Source organism: Manis javanica, chromosome 4, assembly GCF_040802235.1.
Source record: "Manis javanica isolate MJ-LG chromosome 4, MJ_LKY, whole genome shotgun sequence".
Classification (NCBI taxonomy): Eukaryota; Metazoa; Chordata; class Mammalia; order Pholidota; family Manidae; genus Manis; species Manis javanica.
The window spans coordinates 140302674-140321636 of NC_133159.1; the positions used below are offsets into that span (position 1 = coordinate 140302674).

General features: G+C 40.8%; 1 protein-coding gene across 7 annotated transcripts in view; it reads right to left on the reverse strand.

Moving 5' to 3' along the window:
• RFFL (ring finger and FYVE like domain containing E3 ubiquitin protein ligase) overlaps positions 1–18963 on the reverse strand; it is an 89813-nt gene that overhangs the window by 61880 nt on the left and 8970 nt on the right. For 2 of the 7 annotated variants that reach the window (XM_073235167.1, XM_073235164.1), the window contains exons 1-2: positions 17926–18115; positions 11142–11261 (exon numbers count right to left, since the gene is read on the reverse strand). The exons of 1 other annotated variant lie outside the window; for it this stretch is intronic. Coding sequence is in view for 1 of the 6 variants with exons in the window: in XM_037008449.2 (XP_036864344.2) it covers positions 17954–18206 (253 nt within the window). In the remaining 5 variants the exon portion in view is untranslated. Of the gene's footprint in view, positions 1–11141; positions 11262–17925; positions 18220–18963 lie in introns of those variants that run through there. 4 more of the 7 variants (XM_073235166.1, XM_037008450.2, XM_073235165.1 and 1 more) reach the window with 3 other exon arrangements.

Genomic DNA, 18963 nt, shown 5'->3' on the forward strand with positions numbered 1-18963 from the left:
ATTTATGGTTCATAGTTCACATCTTTTTTCAATAGATCTTAACATTACAAAGAGTAAACAGATATCGATAAGGTAAATAAAAATATTCATTTTTCAAGATTCTGTAACTCTCCCACATCCATAGAAAATTACCAAATACATACAAAAACATACGGGAGAATACACACACCAGGAGGGAACTGCGACGGAAGCAATCAAGGACCTATTTTTTTCTTCTGGTGTGTGCACACTTTATTTTTGTATTATATACAGATAATTTGAACTCAGATTGCCCTAGCAATTGCTTGTGCATTCTTTTTCCTTTTTTGTGGGGGGGATAATTGATATACACTCTTATGAAGGTTTCACATGAAAAAACAATGTGGTTACTACATTCACCCATATTATCAAGTCCCCCCCACACCCCATTGCAGTCAGTGTCCATCAGTGTAATAAGATGCCACAGAGTCGCTACTTGTGTTCTTTGTGCTACTGTCATCCCCATGATCCCCCCCACACCGTGTGTGCCAATCATAATACCCCTCAATCCCCTTCTTCCTCCCTCCCCACCCGTCTTCCCACTCCCCTCCCCTTTGGTAACCGCTAGTCCTTTCCTGGAGTCTGTGAGTCTCCTGCTGTTTTGGCAAGGACCTATTCTTAGCTTTATCAATATTTGAAAATTTTTTAACAAGCTGTGGGTAAAATTGAAACATTTCCAGAATATATCACCTGGCTTTGGAATGTCTGCATATCAACAGACGTTCAGAGGTGGAAAGAAGTATGGCTTTAGTGCATTTGCATCTTTTCTCGGGGGTGGAGAAGTTTATCTCCATATCAATGGGTAATTACCCGGGCAAGGAGGGCTTATCTGTACCTCAGAGGTGAGGGGGAGGGCTGGTTTTGCTGCTGCTAGGGCAGAAGAGAGAGATGGGCTGGACTGCAGTTTTGTAAGCAATAAATGGAATTTTAAACTATTTCTCCCTTTGACTGATTTTGGTTTTTAGAGGTATTTTGCCCCAGGATTTCCTTTCCCTGGACTAACACAAGCATATATGCAGATACTACTTCGTAATTTAAAATTCAGTTAAAGTTTTAAATTCTTTACACTTATAAACTAATCTTCCCCTTCTAATTCTTTCCTCTCAACACTTCCCTTTTACCTACTTTCCCATTCCTAACATCCTAAATGATACTACACATTTCTTTTCATCAAAGTTAATCTTATTTGTGTCCACATCCTTTTCCTGATTGACAAGCCACTGAATTGATAAACCCAAATTCCCAGGAACCAGTGGCTGTAGTGAGAATTAGAGACACTGCCAAATTCTAATCTTTGGTGTCCTGGGATATCAACTTTTTTTAAACTAGAGTACCTCTTCTCCAAAAAAGAGATATGAGTGTCAACCAGACATCTGTCATCTAATAAATCATATGTTAAACAGGAAAATTAATAAATCAGATGTTAAATAGAAATTAAGCAGGAAAAATGAAGTAAATTTGGGGATACTTGACTACTCTAGGGATACTTAAGAATCAATAGGGGTGCTTATTGAAAATGACCATTTCCAAAAAAATAAAAGAAATGAAAAAGAAATGAAAATGGCCATTTCCCATCCCATTCCCTCAAACACTGAATTAGCAGAATAGAGGGAGGCCCCAGAATTGGAATTTTTAATAAGCATCTCCTTCTTTCAAATGATTCTGATGCAGAGGGGCCTTGGAAAAATAAGTCACAGCTATGCCCCCTAGCACTGTTCACAGGGAAGTGAAAAGTTTTTTTTCAGAGACCCTAAACTGAACAGTAGCCTCACTGAGCCGGGTCTTCGACATTAGTCTCATCACCCATAAGAACTGCCAAGAATATAACAATGGAACCATATTTATTTTGCCCACTGAACCATTATTTTCTTAAAGCTTCCAGGGACAATTATCCTAACTACTCTGAAGGATTTTAGCCATCACCCACAGTCATGTTATACTGAGACATTTTCACACCTGGGATGCAGTGCAAGGGACTTAATGGAATTTTTATGACTGTGAGAATTAAAGTCCATTTGACTCAACATTAGTCAAACAAAACAAAGGAGAAAACCTCCCCAAAGGCACAGATTCAAAGTAGAGGCTTCTAATTTCCTGATGGGGCAGTTTTGTCCAGAAATTCAAACCATGGGATGTTATACAACTCATGTATCTTGAAAGTATCCAAATGCCAACTTACCACCACAGTGTCAGCCAACTCATGCTGATGGTAACATGTGCAGGCACAAACCTACTGTATTAAATGGCCTCTTCTGGGAGACAAAGGCTGTCACCATGGCAAGGGTCATTCCATCTTGAAGCCAGGAGGAGCAGGCAAGGCCTTAAATCTTTAACAAGCCCCTTTCCTGTTCAGATAGAGTAATTCGTCAGTAACTGGCACTGTGAGGCTCAACCGGCTCCACAGCACTTTGCTGCAAACAACCCCCTGTGCTGTGGGAGGGCATGCAAACTGATCTGTCCCCACTGGCGCAGTTACCAGAAACTGTTCTAAAACATATTTGGGGGCACGTTATTATCCACTGTGCTATAATACTTCACAGTTGAGAAAAGTAACCGGTATCAACGGTACAGCAATTGCCAATCTCAGGCACAATGAAATACTAGATTGCTAAGTGTCAGGAACTGAAAAAGTAGCAAGCCTGCAGAAGAAGGAAGAACCCAAAGCTGACAGGATACAGTCTGAGGACCTGATGACAAGACTGGGAGAAAGGAAGTTAGCGATGTGACCAAACTGCTATCTTGGGCAGCTCACTTTAGAAACCTGGTAGTGGAAATCTTGGAACCATTTGATGGGTGTAATTTTCTACACAAAGTTATTTCATTTTGCTTTGAGCTGCTAATAACAGAGAAAGGGCAAGGAAAGGCCCTTGTCATCACACTCCATCACCTACACAACTCCAACAGCGTTCTAGTGAAGTGACTAGTAAGTTCATATCCTATTCCCCAGTAACCACCCTTTCAGAGCAAAGATTTTGCAATTCAAACTTGAAGATTCCTGAATTAATAATTCTCCTTTACTATATACTACTGGATGCTTCTCCTCCCTAAATACACGCACTCTCTCTCCCCTCTCTACCCCAGCTCCACTTGCTACTGCCACCCCCACAATACTTGTGCGCCACCTCCAATAAGTCCAACTCCCTAACTTTTCACCCGTTTCCACTAAACACGTAAATACGCCTCAAGATTAAGTTACCTGGGTTCAGGGCCCTGAGTCTAGGGGTCCTTTGTTGACATGTGCTTCATCTTGACAGGTGATTTCTAGCCAAGTAGGTAAGACTGCCTGTTCACCTACAGTTAATCTTCAGGCAGGCTTCTGTAGACTACAGAAATAAAAGGGTAAGACAGCCCAGCTTGAATGTCCCATCGAGGTAATGAAAGTAATGACAGAGGGAGAGAAGACAGGAGAGATTTCAAAATAAAGGCTGAACTGTGCATTTCAGCAGCACTTGAGAAAACACTTCATCTGACTAAGCACCTAACAAGTAGACAAATACCCAAAGGACTGCACATTCTCTAAAGATTATTGTGCTCACAGTTCTTGCTTCCCTCAAGGTTCTGCAAGAGATCTTATCATAAAATCGACTTGAATTATTTATAACAAAGTAGATATATTCTAACAACCAGAATTCTACTGATTTACTTGTAATCAGTAATTGGCAAATCCTTATGCCAATTCATGTAACAAGGAATAAAATATATTCGTTCAGATCTTTCAAAGAAATTTCCCTCATTCTTTTATCTGAGAACAAAAAAGGGTCAGAGAAAGGAACCCAAAGCTCTGTCACAGGCATTAAGAACTTAAAAAAAAATCACAGGGAAAAACACCCATAAAATGTTAACCACTGAAAAAAAAAAAAAGCACTGAAGAACAGTAGGTGGGGCATGCGTATGCACAAACACACATGCACACATGCATACAGAATACACAGAGCTACAAAATGCATACAGTTAAAAAGACTAGACAAAAAGCAAAAATGAACAAATGGGACTATATCAAACTAAAAAGCTTCTATACAGCAAAGGAAACCATCAGTAGAACAAAAGGCAGCCTACAGTATGGGAGAATATATTCATTAATGACATATCCCATTAGGGGTTGACATCCAAAATACATAAAGACCTCACATGCCTCAACACCCAAAAACCAAATAACACAATTACAAAATGGGTGGAGGATCTGAACAGACACTTCTCCAAAGAAGTTCAGATGGCCAATAGGCACATGAAAAGATGCTCCACATCACTAATCATCAGGGAAATGCAAATTAAAACCACAATGAGATACCTCCTCACACCAGTTAGGATGGCCAACATCCAAAAAACAAAGAACAAATGCTGGTGAGGATGCAGAGAAAGGGGAACCCTCCTACACTGTTGGTGGGAATTTAAATTAGTTCAACCATTATGGAAAGCAAGATAGAGGTTCCTTAAAAAACTAAAAATAGAAATACCATTTGACCCAGAAATTCCACTCCTAGGAATTTAACCAAAGAAAACAAGATCCCAGATTCAATAAGATGTATGCACCCCTATGTTTATCGCAGCACTATTTACAATAGCCAAGATATGGAAGCAACCTAAGTGTCTATCAGTAGATGAATGGATGAAGATGTGGTACATATACACAATAGATTATTCAGCCATAAGAAGAAAAGAAATCCTATTTGCAACAACATGGATGGAGCTAGAGGGTATTATGCTCAGTGAAATAAGTCAGGCAGAGAAAGACAAGTACCAAATGATTTCCCTCATTTGTGGAGTATAAGAACAAAACAAAACTGAAGGAACAAAACAGCAGCAGACTCACAGACTCCAAGAAGGGACTAGTGGTTAGCAAAGGGCAGGGGTTGGGGATGGAGGGAGGGAGAAGGGGATTAAGGGGTATTATGATTAGCACACAGAATGTAGGGGGGTCACAGGGAAGGCAACATAGCAGAGAAGACAAGTAGTGACTCTATAGCATCTCACTACGCTGATGGACAATGACTGCAATGGGGACTTGATAATATGGGTGAATGTAGTAACCACAATGTTGCTCATGAGAAACCTTCGTAAGATTGTACATCAACGATACCTTAATAAAAATAAATAAATAAATATATGTTTAAAAAAAGACTAGAACCATTTAATAGTAGTTACTTCTGATAGGGATGGGGGATAGGGATTTACCTTCTGCTTTATATACAGACTTTGGGGCTATTTTAGTATTTTTTAATAAGCAGTGTAAGCTAATTCATTGAAGCAGGCTTATAAAGTAGCCAGTAAGTCATAATTTTGGGATAGCACTGCTCATTCCCCTACACTGGCACTCTGTGCTAGAAGCAGTGCTGTGCTGGGTACTACAGGGTAAAGGGAAAGAGTTAGTCTCATGCTCATAGTTCCTGCTTCTTGGTTAGTCTTAGCTAAGTCTTCCCTCCTTCAAGAAAAACATGGTGGGGGGAAAAAGCAAGTCAACAGACTACTGAACGTAGGCAAAGCCACACGGAGGGCTAACAACACACAACTCCGAAATCTGCTCTGTGAGTCAAACCTGTCACTAAGTAATTTGATGAACTTAAAAACCAGATACACTACCTACTAGAAAAGCTGAAATAAAAAATGATGACAATACCTAATGCTGGCGAGGATGCAGAGAAACTGGATCTTATACATTGCTGATGGGACTGTAAAATGGTATAGTCACTCTGAGAAATACTTTGGCAGTTTCTTCAAAAAATGAAATACACACTTACATTAAGACTCAGCAATTGTATTCCTGGGCACTTAACCCAGAGAAATTAAAACTTGTGTCTACACAAACACCTGTAGACAAATGTTCATAATAGCATTATCCATTAATAGCCAAAAACTGGAAACAATCAAAATGCCCCTCAATAGGTGAGTGGTTTTTTAAAAACTTACTTTTCTTAAACATCTATTCCACAGGATATTACTTAGCAATAGAAAGAAATGGACTATTGCTATACATAGTAACTTGGATGAAGGGCATCACATTAAGTGAAAAATGCCAATCTCAGAAGGCTCCATACTATTATGATTCCACTTCTATAACATTTCAGAAATAACAAAATTACAGAGATAGATAACAGATGATTGGTTGACAAGGATTACGGATGATGGGGGAATGGGGATATGTGTGTGACTATAAAACTGTATTTAATTCAACTGCCCAACCACTATGGGGAACTAAGGATGGTGAAAAGTTTGTAAAGCAGAGCACATTTCATATTATTTTGCAGTCCCTCCTATGCCAGAAACAAACAAAAAAAGATTCTTCGAGCACAGACCAGTTGCTGACCCTACCACCTGAAATACATTTCAGGGCTTACCTGTGCCCTATCCTTGCCAGTGTTTTTATCTGAGCTCCCCCAGAGACATGAAATGAAACAGAAGGCAGCAGAAATAAGCCAGGAAGAATAAATTCTCACTGCAATTTTGACTCAACATCCAGCCAAAAGTGTCCTGCTTGAAATCGAAAGCATCTAAAAACCACAGCAATTAGAAAAATAAATTGAGAAAGCTGTAGTTACCAGGTAGGCACCACACATCTGACAGGCTTCTTACTGCAAACAGTTTTTCTTACCAAAGTCTCAGCAGCAGCCTCCAAAATGTGAGGGGGAGTTCAGGAGAAAAAATTTAAATGATGCTTCCTCTGTGATTCTCCAAGCCAGTCCTCATAGGCCCTCCCTCACATGTACTGAAAGCAGGACACAAGTCTCCAGCCCAGAGAACAAAATTTTACTTTTTCTATTGATCAGGGTTTTTACTGAAAGCAGGCTATTGTCATTTATTCCACTATGACAACAGGAGGCCCTGTCAGGAACTAACATGTCTGTTATGTAGAAGTCAATTTATTGAGTAGGCAAATGTTCATAATAGCATTATCCATTAATAGGCAAAAACTGGAAACAATCAAAATGCCCCTCAATAGGTGAGTGGTTTTTTAAAAACTTACTTTTCTTAAACATCTATTCCACAGGATATTACTTATCAATAGAAAGGAAATGGACTGTTGCTATACAGAACAGTGTATGAAGATTCCAAAAAAAGAAAACACTGAAATACTAAAATCCACCAATAAATTCAATAAATTCTCTAACCCAATGCTTTCACTGTTTAGCTACATAGGCTTTTCTAAGGGTGACTAACTTACATATCAAATACAATTATAATCTTACAATCAGGAATAAACTAAACAATCTGTGCTAACAGAACTCAAGCTGGTAAAGCAAGTGATGTGTATTGCTAGTATCATTTTAAAATCACATTTATAAATCCATTTATAAAAAGGATAATTTTAAGCCCATATTGTATGAAATGGAACCGATTTCTAGAGACCTACTCTGAAAAGATGAGCTAACAGCACTAAGGCATCTTAGCCTGGTGGCTGTGAGTGAACTCAGCCTTTACAGTCAGACTTGGGTTAGAACACTGCTGTGGCCTTAGGACCATTGTTTGACTTGTCTGGGCAGCGTTTTCCCATCTGTGGAACACACACACATAACAGCACCTACACCTCTTAGGGTTGTTGGAAGGATGAAATGAGTTCACATAGTAAAGTCTCTGGCACACAGTAAGCACACAGTGACTGTTGGAAATTTTTATACAGATAAAATATGGCATAAAGAGAAGTATCACACAGTAAAAGAACTGTCAGTCTTTTGATCAGTCTAAGACAAAATTCTCTCATACTTTTAGATGAGAATAAGCCTTCCCCTAACTCTCACCAAAGAATACATACAATTTCATTCAGAAAACAGTATCATCTGACACAATGGAATGAATGAAATAAATTCTGCTGAGCCTGCCTAACTCTTAACAAGCTCTCATGGGCAACATATGATTTCAATTAGAAAGGGGACTGTTCTGTCAAGACAGTTTTATATCCTTCACCAAATGAAGTGTTCAAAGTGAAAATTCAAGACTTCACATAGAACGTAGAGTCTTTCAGAACATCTGTACCCTCACTCAGGATGCCCATCTTTCTTTCCTAACCAAGGTTACAATAACCAAAGTCCTCTGTACTGGCACATGGTCTGGCAACATGCTATCCTACTGAATAGGCACTAACTATAAAAGAGAGACCCAGAGAGTCAACAGTTTCATAATAGCCACACCCCTTCCCCCACCCCAGTTAGAAAGATGGAGTTTTAGAGATGTGAAGAAAAAAGCATCTTGAATAACCTAGACACATGCAACACCTTTCTCCATTTCTAGGTCTCTCAACTATTCAGGGAACAACTATAGACATTTGGACTCAGCAACATAAATTGTTTCCAGAAATGTTAAACAATGCTTGTCCAAAGGCCCCGGAATAGCTAGTAATTTAGACAGCTGTGCTAAGAGACACAGAAGCTGCATTTTCTGACTAGTACTGCTTCTCAACAATTGAAACGTTCTCCAGGGCAAAGTCCAGACACAGAGAGCAGTGTTCCTTGCAAACAACCAAAACAGTTCCATTATTGTTTAACCACCAAAATAACAGCTCCAATAATCTATCCAATTTGACATTTCATCTAACTAAGCAATTAATCCAGGAGGCAAAACATGCAGGGTGAGATTTTTGCTCCAAAGCAATACTCACTTTGACATTACAGCCACACAAAATAATGCTTGTCCCTAGATTACTTACAAAAGGCTTCTAAAAAGCAAGCACAAACTGAGGACCTCAAAGAAAGTACACAGCCCCCAATTTTATTTTGTCTCCCACCTTTAAGCATCTTTACTAGCCGTGAATAGTTACAAGCCAAGACTTTGACTAACCTCTTTTCTAGTGTTTAGTCAAAAGAGGTAAATATCCTTCTTGATAGAGACACCCAATGCAAGTTCTATCAATTTATTCTTAAAAATATTAAAGGTAAGGGTACCTCAGCTAATCCCCAAGTATTAAAATTTTGTTTCTCATCTAGCAAATCACAAAGTGATGGAACCTCTCTCCCTGAGTAAGAACGGCAGTTCTCAGCTAGTTGCTTTCATGATTTGTAGCATTAAGAAAATGATCAAGGACCCCTGCTATCAAGTTCCTAAGATGTCCTCAGAACCGCCTAGAACAATGCTATTCAAAGTGTGCAGTTGCAAACTCTCTGTGGCGCTCCACGTCGAGATAAGCACACAAAAAAAGTCCACGTAAATGTGCACTGCTGTGCACCCAAGTGCACGCTTTTTCTGGTAACTCCTTTGCCTTGTACTTTACAAAAATACTAGCTGGCAACAGACTGGGGGAAAAAATCTTACAAAGCTGGTCCTTGACCACAGATGGTTTGAGGGGACTAAACTTTTCACACTTCCAGTTCAGTTATTTATGGTTCTGAAACAACCAAAGCTCCCTCACCCTATCATAGCTTCTGATTTGAAAGTCATCAGAGCAACCAATAAGAAGGTATACTCCATGGTATCATCTAATAGAAAGAGTACTAAATTAGGAGTCAAAAGACCTCACTGCTGGTCGGCAAGAGCCAACTTGCTAGAGACCACAGGTGAGTCTCCGTCTCCTCTCTGTGCCTTAAATTCCTCCTCTGCAAAATGAAGGCAGCCCACTAAGGTCAGAGTTTCTCAACATCTACATCCTCCTCCTCCTCCTTACCTAAATGTACAGTTCCTTCTTAAGAGTAATACTTTCTCCAAATGTGGTCTGTAGGTAAACTACATGGGAATCCCCAGCTTCATTCTCACACACTTTGATTCTATCAAGTCTGGGCTAGGAATCAGGAAACTACATTTTTTACACACACCCAGAGATTCTGATGTGTGCTAAAATGTGAAATGGGTAATATATAATATAGTAAAATGCCTTTAGGAATCCAAAAAGGTCACAATTTGTGTGTAATCCCTAATAAATTATTTTGGAAAAAAAATTTTAAATCAGTATACTGAAACTTACAGAAAGCATTTTCATATGCTTTTATATATCTGTAATACACAGTAACAAATTTCAAGTTCTCCCCATTTAAAAAAATGATGTTTGGTTGAGAAGAGTACATGTATATTAAAATACATGTAAACATTTACATGCTATGGCATCAAAAAATGCTTTCTTGAGACGATATTCAGAACCCTTGATTTTGTACCAATCATTCTCAAAACCAATGGCTTATTCTTACATTTGTGTTGTTTCTAAAAAGATGAGACAAGAAGAAAGATTTCAGCCTGCTAGTCATGAGCATTTACTACAAACAACAATGCAGGTGTTGACAGCCTGTATCACAACAAAGAGCAAATTAGATAATTGGCAACATACTTTCATTTTAAGTATTTGGTAGTAGTACAAGAGACATGCTGATGTGCTATATAAAAATTTTTGTCAAATAAATAAAATTTATGAATCTGATGAAGATGATCGGGAGATGAAGCTGCAGAATTACTATCATTTTTATGTCCCCCATTAATTGGTTGGTTTACTGTCACTATTCAGCACGCTGGTCTGCAACTCTGTCAACAGTCCAGAGTTGAGAAACACTCAACTAGATCAACAGGCTTGAGGGTGATGATTCAGAGACACTGGGAGTGCTGGGCCCAACCATATGGCAAGGGTAAAAGGGAAGGTGGGGTGACCTTTATCAAGCTTCCTGGGAGTATTATGGCAGCCTTCTCCCGACCTGCTGTAGCAAACACTGGTTAAGGTAAACGTAAGCTCTGACACAGAATGATTAGGCAAACTCTTCTATCAGTATATTAGAAAATGACTAAGAATGGTACCTGAATCTAGTCTTGTCCAAAGACTAGAAACAGAGGTAGACAAATGTCAGAGAACCTGTAGAATTGAGAATTTTCCACTGTGGACTGGGCAGGTCTTACTGCCTGTTATTCCTTCCCTCCCTATGCCCCTTTTGCAAAATTTTATCCCCGAACAATTCCTTTTCACCCCTACATATAATCCAAGTTGCCCAAACAATGGCTGCTTATCTGCAAAAACAATTTCTTCCTCTTCCAAGAACTATCTTTGACTAAGGACCCCTCAAACTACCTGCACTTCAGCTGACCTACTCCTGCTTGCTAAAGCCCTAGAAAACACTCTGCCTGCCCTCTTTCCCAAACCAGAACACTCCCTTTGTCCAGCATTTTCAAATAGATTTATGGTCTAATGATGTGGGTAAAATTGCATTATTTTCAGAATCTCTCACCTGGCCGTAGTTCATCTCCATATCAATAGGTGTTTCCAAGGGGTGGAGAGAAATAGTCCATCTCTACATGGGCAAGCCAGGGCTTATCTGGACCGGAGAGGTTGGATGGAGCTCTCTCTTCTGCAGTGGGCGAGAGACATGTGGAACGACTGCTTGTAAGGAGGGTTTCTCCCACTTTATTTCTCCCTTTGAGTGATTTCGGTTTCAAAGGTATTTTGCCCTGGGATTTTTTTCCCCTATACAGATGAATATTCTTCTACACCATGTGAAATAATAATTTAGCATGGTCAAGAGGGAGTATAATTATGGACCCACTGTCTCAAGATCTAGGAAAATGTTGGAAGTCAACAGAGAATATTTTAATCATTATGAAAGTTTAAAAAAAAAGGGCAGATTTACAGAAAATGCTGGAGGGACAACATGCTTTCCTATATATTTTAGAATAAAGCATATTGACACATGTGCCATAAATCTGCATGCATGTGATCAGGACTAAGATTGGAAAGATTTTCCAAAGCAAATGAAAAGAATAAAACAAAAATATATGGGGTGGGAGAGGAGGATACTTCCTTTACTTAGGAAAAGCTTTTTTTTCCCCCAAGTCTTTCAATCCAGTCCAGCAATTTCAAGTAAACAATGGTGCTGATTACTAACTAATTATATTTAACCACTCAGAGGCCAAGAGAGACTCCAATTGGCCTAACTTCCTGTAAGTTTCAGGAATGACTAGGCAGCATTTCTTTAAAAAGGATCAAGATGGTTAAAACGTTTCAGTGAATCAGAGTGAATCCAAGTAGTTCAACTGGGGGTGGGCTTCCCCTACTCTAAGAACTGGCGTAGTGGAAAGAAATAGCTACCGCAAGGTGCCCCAAACACTCCACAACCCAGAGATTGCGGAAACCGTATCTTTACATACAATTCTAGAAAAGGTATACGAATGTTAAAGTAGGAGCTGCAGTCTTAACCTGTAGCACTGGAAAGGGGCAGCTTTAAAATTAGCCAAGTGACACTTGCTCCACAAAATAGTTTAAAAGTTCAAATTCAGCACTGAGTGGTAGCTGCTGACATTGGCTTACTGAGAAAGCAAGAAGGTTCTGCTGTATCTTTATACAGGACAATAGAGAAATTACCAAACCAAGGTCACTTTCTTTAAATAAAAAAAGTCAGGTACTTTAAGAGATAGAAGCCTATGTAGGTCACAACTCCATGAATTCAGCAGTCTGCTGAGAATCTCTCCAAGAATCCTGTAGGAAATTAAGTGCGGATTAAAGTAATTACATGTAAAGTCTCCTCTCTCGCAACTTCTCTTCCTAAAGACTGGCGCCATTTCTGTGAAAAGTATCACAAAAACACTGTGAAAAGGATTTGCCAGGCATCATAGCCGTTCCACTTTCACATTGGTCTGCAAACGCTATGATCTAAAAAGAACAGCAGTGATGTGGGGAAGAAATTAAGTAATACAGCTTATCAGAGAAAACTATTCCATTCTCTAGTCTTTGCATAAATTCATGTGCTCATGTAACTGTAATATACTTAGGGGTTTCCAAAAATTACATACATCTCCTCAAAAGAGATGTAGGAAAAAATATAACAACGGGGTAAAGGTCAAACATTGTGTCTTCTGAATGCTTAAATAACCAATTATGTGTCTTAAAACATTAATTCTATAAGAGAAAGAGACTGTTCCAGGAAAGTTGAATATGACATCTTTAAAAAAAAAAAAAATGTACCCTGGAGCCTAAGTTCATTCAACTGACAGCAAAATCACCCCTCAAAAAAGCAGTTTTATGCAACATCTAGTATTTTAATTTCCCAGATGCCAAAAGAAATATATAAGGAGCAGAAATTAAACTAATTATGTCAGCAGCACAGTGAACAAACTTTAATTGTATTACACACTAGTTAGACTTTTGCTGAACAATACAAAAGCCCTTAAGGGTACAAACTTCTTTAGAATATAAATGATTCCCAATCAAATGACAAAAATTAGCCCGTTTGGGCAATAAGCAGAGTCATGGTGTAGATGTAAAAATTCAACCGACATCATAATTCAATATAAAAGTACATATACAATATAAGAAACAAATCTCTAAAGTGGCTTTAAATCATTGTGATTTACATATGCTCTATCATTAATAGGTCCTTTAAGCCAGTATTGTACTAATCAGCTTTTTGAACATCCTGCCCACAAAAGAGCCTATTCATTTAGCTGGGAGACAGGTGTTAGCATCCAGCAACCTCTTTAAGCCTAGAGTTCCAAGGGCCTGGCCTGAGATTATTGTGACATGAGTGGCAAATCCAAAGGAAGGGCAGTTTGCAAGAGGGAAAGGGAGGAAAGAGGGAAAAGGAAACAAAAGAGACCATAGGGAGAAAGGAGTATCAGGGAAGAAATGGATGTCAGGGGCTATTTAATGGGGCCACCTTCAAAGCCTCCTAGCCTCATCTGAGCGGCCAGGCTAACACCCTTGTATGACATAAGGCAGAATTTGGATACTAGATAATGTTATTAGCTTATTCCTGCAGACAGTAACTCTGGATATACGCCTACACTCCACTCATTCTAAAAAAAGTTTAAGGGTCCTATAGTTCATTCTTCCTACTCATGTTCCCTAGTTGTTAACTTTAGTCTTCACTCTTTCAGGTTTTCTAGAACTGACTGAGTAGGTATTCCTGGAAAAAGGTATAGAGAAGGCTAGATTTAGAAAGACATCTAAGCCTACAGAATAAAAATCCTATGGGAAAGTGGGAGAAGAGAACATTGAGTTGCCTACAATGTACAAGAATATATATTTTCTCTCTTTTAATCCATAACAATCCTACCAGGTATTATATTTATCTTGCAGATGAAAAAAATGAAGATCAGGGATTAAGTAAGGTATCTAAAGTAGTACCCCCCTGGGGGTGGAGGAGCAGGGATGCAAACAAAGCCAGGTTTGTCTATTTCCTAAATTGTTAGGCTTTTCCCATTTATTCCCTAAAATATTTAGTGCCCCAATTGTTTTAACTCAAATGGTTCTGTATTTGTTTTTCTTCCTTCCATGAACTCAACAGAGGACTCGTGACTAAATGTTACTATTAAGCATCCATTTTTAATAAGAACTTGGGCTATGCAGAAATGAAACATCTGCCAAGTTGACTGCATTTTTAAAGCCTACTTACAGAGAATTCCCAGGCATCTCTCCTATCCAACTATTCTATCTAGTGATCATAACTAGATTCAACTACCTATTCAGGCTTCCAGTTGTTTCCACATTATCATGCATTTGTCCACTCAGGAAATACAGGAAGCTACTTTAACTAACCCTCCCTCATGACTCCTGATAGATAATACAGCAGAGGGGGCCTCTTTGTAAGGCAATTTACATAGAAGTTATAAAAGCTCTTTGTTATCTGTCAGGATTAGGAAATGGGCTATTCTAGCAAATCAAACATCCTGGATAACATAATGATGCTTTTAAAGGAGCAACCAATTTATAAAGAATTTCAATGCAATGTAACAGGGGCTCCTAAAGCTTGGCTGCATACTAGATTCACTTGGGGAGCTTTTTAGAAATAGATGTCAGAGTGATTTTTAAAATGCAGATTCTTGGTCATCACTTAATACATTCAATCAAAAGCTCCAGGAGGTGGGACTGGGAAACCTGTATTTTTAAAGAAGCCCCCTCAGCGACTCAGTTGCAAACTGCTAGGTACCAAATCTTTCAAACAGCGGGGGGCTTTTTGGGAACTGCTTGCACTTAAAACAGGCTAAAAAGGCTACAGCTGCTCTTAACACAAGGTGACATCTTCTGATGACTCAGGAGACCAGGATCTCCCAGTGCTTCTGGTTCATCATTCACAACTAGTCATTGTACTGGCAAAACCAGAAAGTAAGGAAAGGTTAAGATTTCAGATTGGTAAAAGCTGGAAAAACCAGCTTTTGTTTTTCTATCAGATTAAAAGAGTTGTCCCCACCTCCCCACTGCCAAGAGGAAATGCAGATTTTATGCTTGCTTTGAAAAACGAAAATGTTTCAAAATACACAGGATTCTCTTAACCAGCTATTCCATTCCAATTCAAAATGTTAACAAGCCCAAATGCATTAAAAATGTGGAATATTCAACCTGAACTGGAGAAAGCAGAGAGATTTCATGAGTCTTAATGAAGAGAAAAGAGCAGCTTAAACAAAGAACGGCATTATAGGATTAGATAAAACCACTGTCCTGATTATGGCTACTGATAAATCCTGGAAACTGTGAAAACTGTTTTTCAACAGGTGAGGCTGATGCTTCCTACCAATCTGGACGGCATTCATGTGCGATATAACAGGATGCCCTACTAAGAGCCCAACTGGTTTTAGGATTTAAAAATTCCGTGAATATAAAGTCACAATACAAGAAAGTGATTATACCATATTCCTACTGAAGGAAGAGCAATTTGTGTGTTTGGTCATAACAAGATTGTCGTTACAGCTGCCCAAATCTTTCTTATATAAGCACAACCACTATGAATAATAACCAGTAACCAACCAAAAATAATAACCAGTCATCATTACTAAGCAATAATAGTAATGATGGAGCAGGTCCTCCCTGGAGACTTCACCAACAGCAATTTAAACTATATATTCTCATTAAACACTGAATTATAATTTAGCTTTGTATTGGAGGGGTTATGAGATTCTAAAATGCAGCGGTTACAACTTTCCTCCCAAAACATAAACACTATGGCCAGAACAAATTTGATATCTCTAATTTACCATTAAAACAATAGGAGTATTAAAGGTTCTATTTTAAGAATAAAACATCAAGGTGGAATTAATCCCCTAACACACCTTAGGTCTATGCAGGTGTTTTCAGAAGGTCCTAGACACAACACTCTTACAGATGGGTGTAGCTGTATTAAACATCATAACGAACATATAATTAGGGAAGAAATTGTGCCCTTTTTGGTTATTGTGGCTGTTTTGTCTTCTTAAATGCTAGTAACTGAAAATTGTCTTCCTACTGCTTATTTTAAGAGCCTTTAAAGAGACATTCCTATTAGATGGTGCTAGGCTAAATTATATCAACTGTCTTTTGGCCATGAGAAAGTTTGAGAACTAACTTCTAACCCTTCTGAGAACAACTTTCTTTTTGTGGGCATCATATTAGCAACTGGCTAAATTAAATCCATTTAGAGGATTTATAAACCTTGATCACAATGTAAAGAGTCAGGATAACAGCTGTCTACCTGAGCAATATTAAAGTTTTTAATATTTAGTGGGCTGATCTTTGTAATTAAACGGAGGTATTAAAATGTGTGTCCTAGATTACATGGAAATTTTCTTCAAACAATCAAATTAGCCCTGCCACATCAATCTTACAGTTGTTACAATTTTCAAACTTAAGAAAATAACACCTCTAAACTGTAACTTGAGTTGTACACTAAAGTCCAGAATTATTAGGAAATATGCCATAAATTTTCAGTAACGCTTGCCATCATCTATTTCCTACTCTGTGAAAGAATGCAATCAAGAAAAAAAAAAAGATAAAGTTGTCAAACCTGAAATCCCCGAACAGAAAGAGAATATCACTCCAGCTCCCAATCCTAGAACTCTGTATACAAACAAACTCAGCCCATCACCATGTCCCCTGCCTACTCCCATTCCTAGAAAAATGGTTCAATAAATGGACAGCCTTGGCCACATTTCATAACTTGAACGGTCCGTAGGAAAACCACAACACTCCCCAAACAGATGTAGCAACAGGAGTGACAAGAAATCTTCTCTGTCCTCCAAATCACCTGTAAAAGGTTTGTATAAGGAACTGCTTTCTTAGAAGACCACATGCACCTGAGGACTTTATCACGTTACTGTGGCCTTTGGCCAGGGTGCAAAGTGATAGCTGTGGGTAAAACCCTACTTCCAAACTAACAATTCTCCCGAGATAGACTGGGAGAACATGGTGCACTCCTCGATTACACAGGCAGTTTTTTGTCTTAGAACAAATAACAGACCAACAAAAATAAGAAAATGTGTTCTTTTATCTTCTGTCAGCCTGAAATCAGGCTCTGAGCAGAGGCCTGCCACGCTCTGGCTCACCTGGTCCAGCCATACTTCCCCATGCCTGGTCAAATGGTCTCATGGCCAGCCAGCTGCAGAGAGGCCCCACTTCCCTCTCCGTCTAGGCCATTGGCGACCTCACAACATCTCAACCGAACAGAGGACAACTCCCAAATGAGGGAACAGTGGACCCCGGGGGCAATAACAACATCCCCAAACTTCTCCATTAAGTCTTCAAACTCCAGTCGCCCCCTTCTTCCTAGTAGCCCGCAGGGCTCCTCCACGAAGCAGGAACAGGCCAGTTCCTTTACAGGGGGAAGCAGACCGCGGCGTACCTGACTCAGTTTCCTCTTCCGAAAAGCGGTATCTTTCCCCACGCCAACAGAACCTGCTGGTCCGTAAGGCTTTTGGAGATGAGACAGGTCTGCCGTTACTGCCTCCACAGGTGTAATGCTTCGCGGGCACTTGTAATGGGACCGGACTAGCCTGGGTGCGGGAACCTCCAGCAAGTAGGGGAGTCCCAGGCCTCGCCCCGCACAGAGGAGGCTCGCCCCGCACAGAGGAGGCTCGCCCCGCACAGAGGAGGCTCGCCCCGCACAGAGGAGGCTCGCCCCGCACAGAGGAGGCTCGCCGCGCACAGAGGAGGCTCCCCCAGACCACAGCCTGGCGAGACCTCGGGCCGAGCAGCGTCCCCCACCCCGGCCTCTCCCAGGATCCCACCTCAGGCCCCGCGTCCCGCGGATCCCAGAGCCACCGCCGCCTCACCTGCCGCGGCCGCCCGCCGGGCGCGCACCTGGGAGGAGACGAGAGGAAGGGCCGGATCCGGGGTGCGGACGCCTCAGGCAGGGGGACTCCGGGCTCCGCCACGGCGTCGTCTCCGGGGCTGAGGGGCACCGGGTGGTAGTGGCGACATCCTCACTGGCAGCGCCGGGAAGTTGGCCTTCCGCACCCGATCCCCAGCCTCTTGCCCGGCCGCTCCCACCCCTCACGCGACCCCGCCCCTTCCCGGGAGCGCGCCTCCGCTTCCGCGGCGCCCGAGCCACCATAGAGAGGGGCTAGGGGCAAGGCGCGCGGCGGGCTAGAGCGAGGCCTCCGCGCGCGCCCCCTGACGGAGCCGAGGCCGCCGAAGGCGGGGCGGGCGGAGCTTGAGCAGGGACAGGCGTCAGTTCCCGCGCTTCAGGGCTTCTGCAGTTCCTCGCTGCCTTTACCACCGAACTCTACGCGAGGAGTGAAGGGTCCAGGGCCGAGTCTCACCTGAGTAGTGGTCCAGTTTGATGACCTTGGGCGGGTCTCTTAAAATCTCTGAATTTGTTTCATAATAAAAGTTTGACAGTTTCCTCACTTTCATGTCTCATTAGTCCTCACAACAATAAGCAGGTGACGGTTCCCCAAATTACCCTAGGGGGAACCCAGGCCCATGAGGAGTCACTAGCTTGTTTAAGGTCCCACAGCAGGGAGCTATTAGAAGCCAGATCTATAGGACATCAAAACCTATGCTTGTCCCACACTCTATGGCATCCCCCTCTAGCATTTCCCAGTCAAAACCCACAGGGTTAGTTTCACCTTAGGAAAGTGCTCAGAGGACGGCCCTGGTGCTGGGGAGCCTACCTTGGCCCTTCATCAGCTATGTACTTTTCTGCAGGTACTTAAAAGAACTGGTTTCCTATCCCTGAAGGAATTGGTATTGCTTGTATAAGGCAGCCTGGTATGAGGATTAAGGGAGCTAATGCACACAGAAGTGCTTAGTAAACTAAAGCACCAAGGTTGTGGGGTGAAGCTAGTGTGAACTAAGAAAAAGCCTAG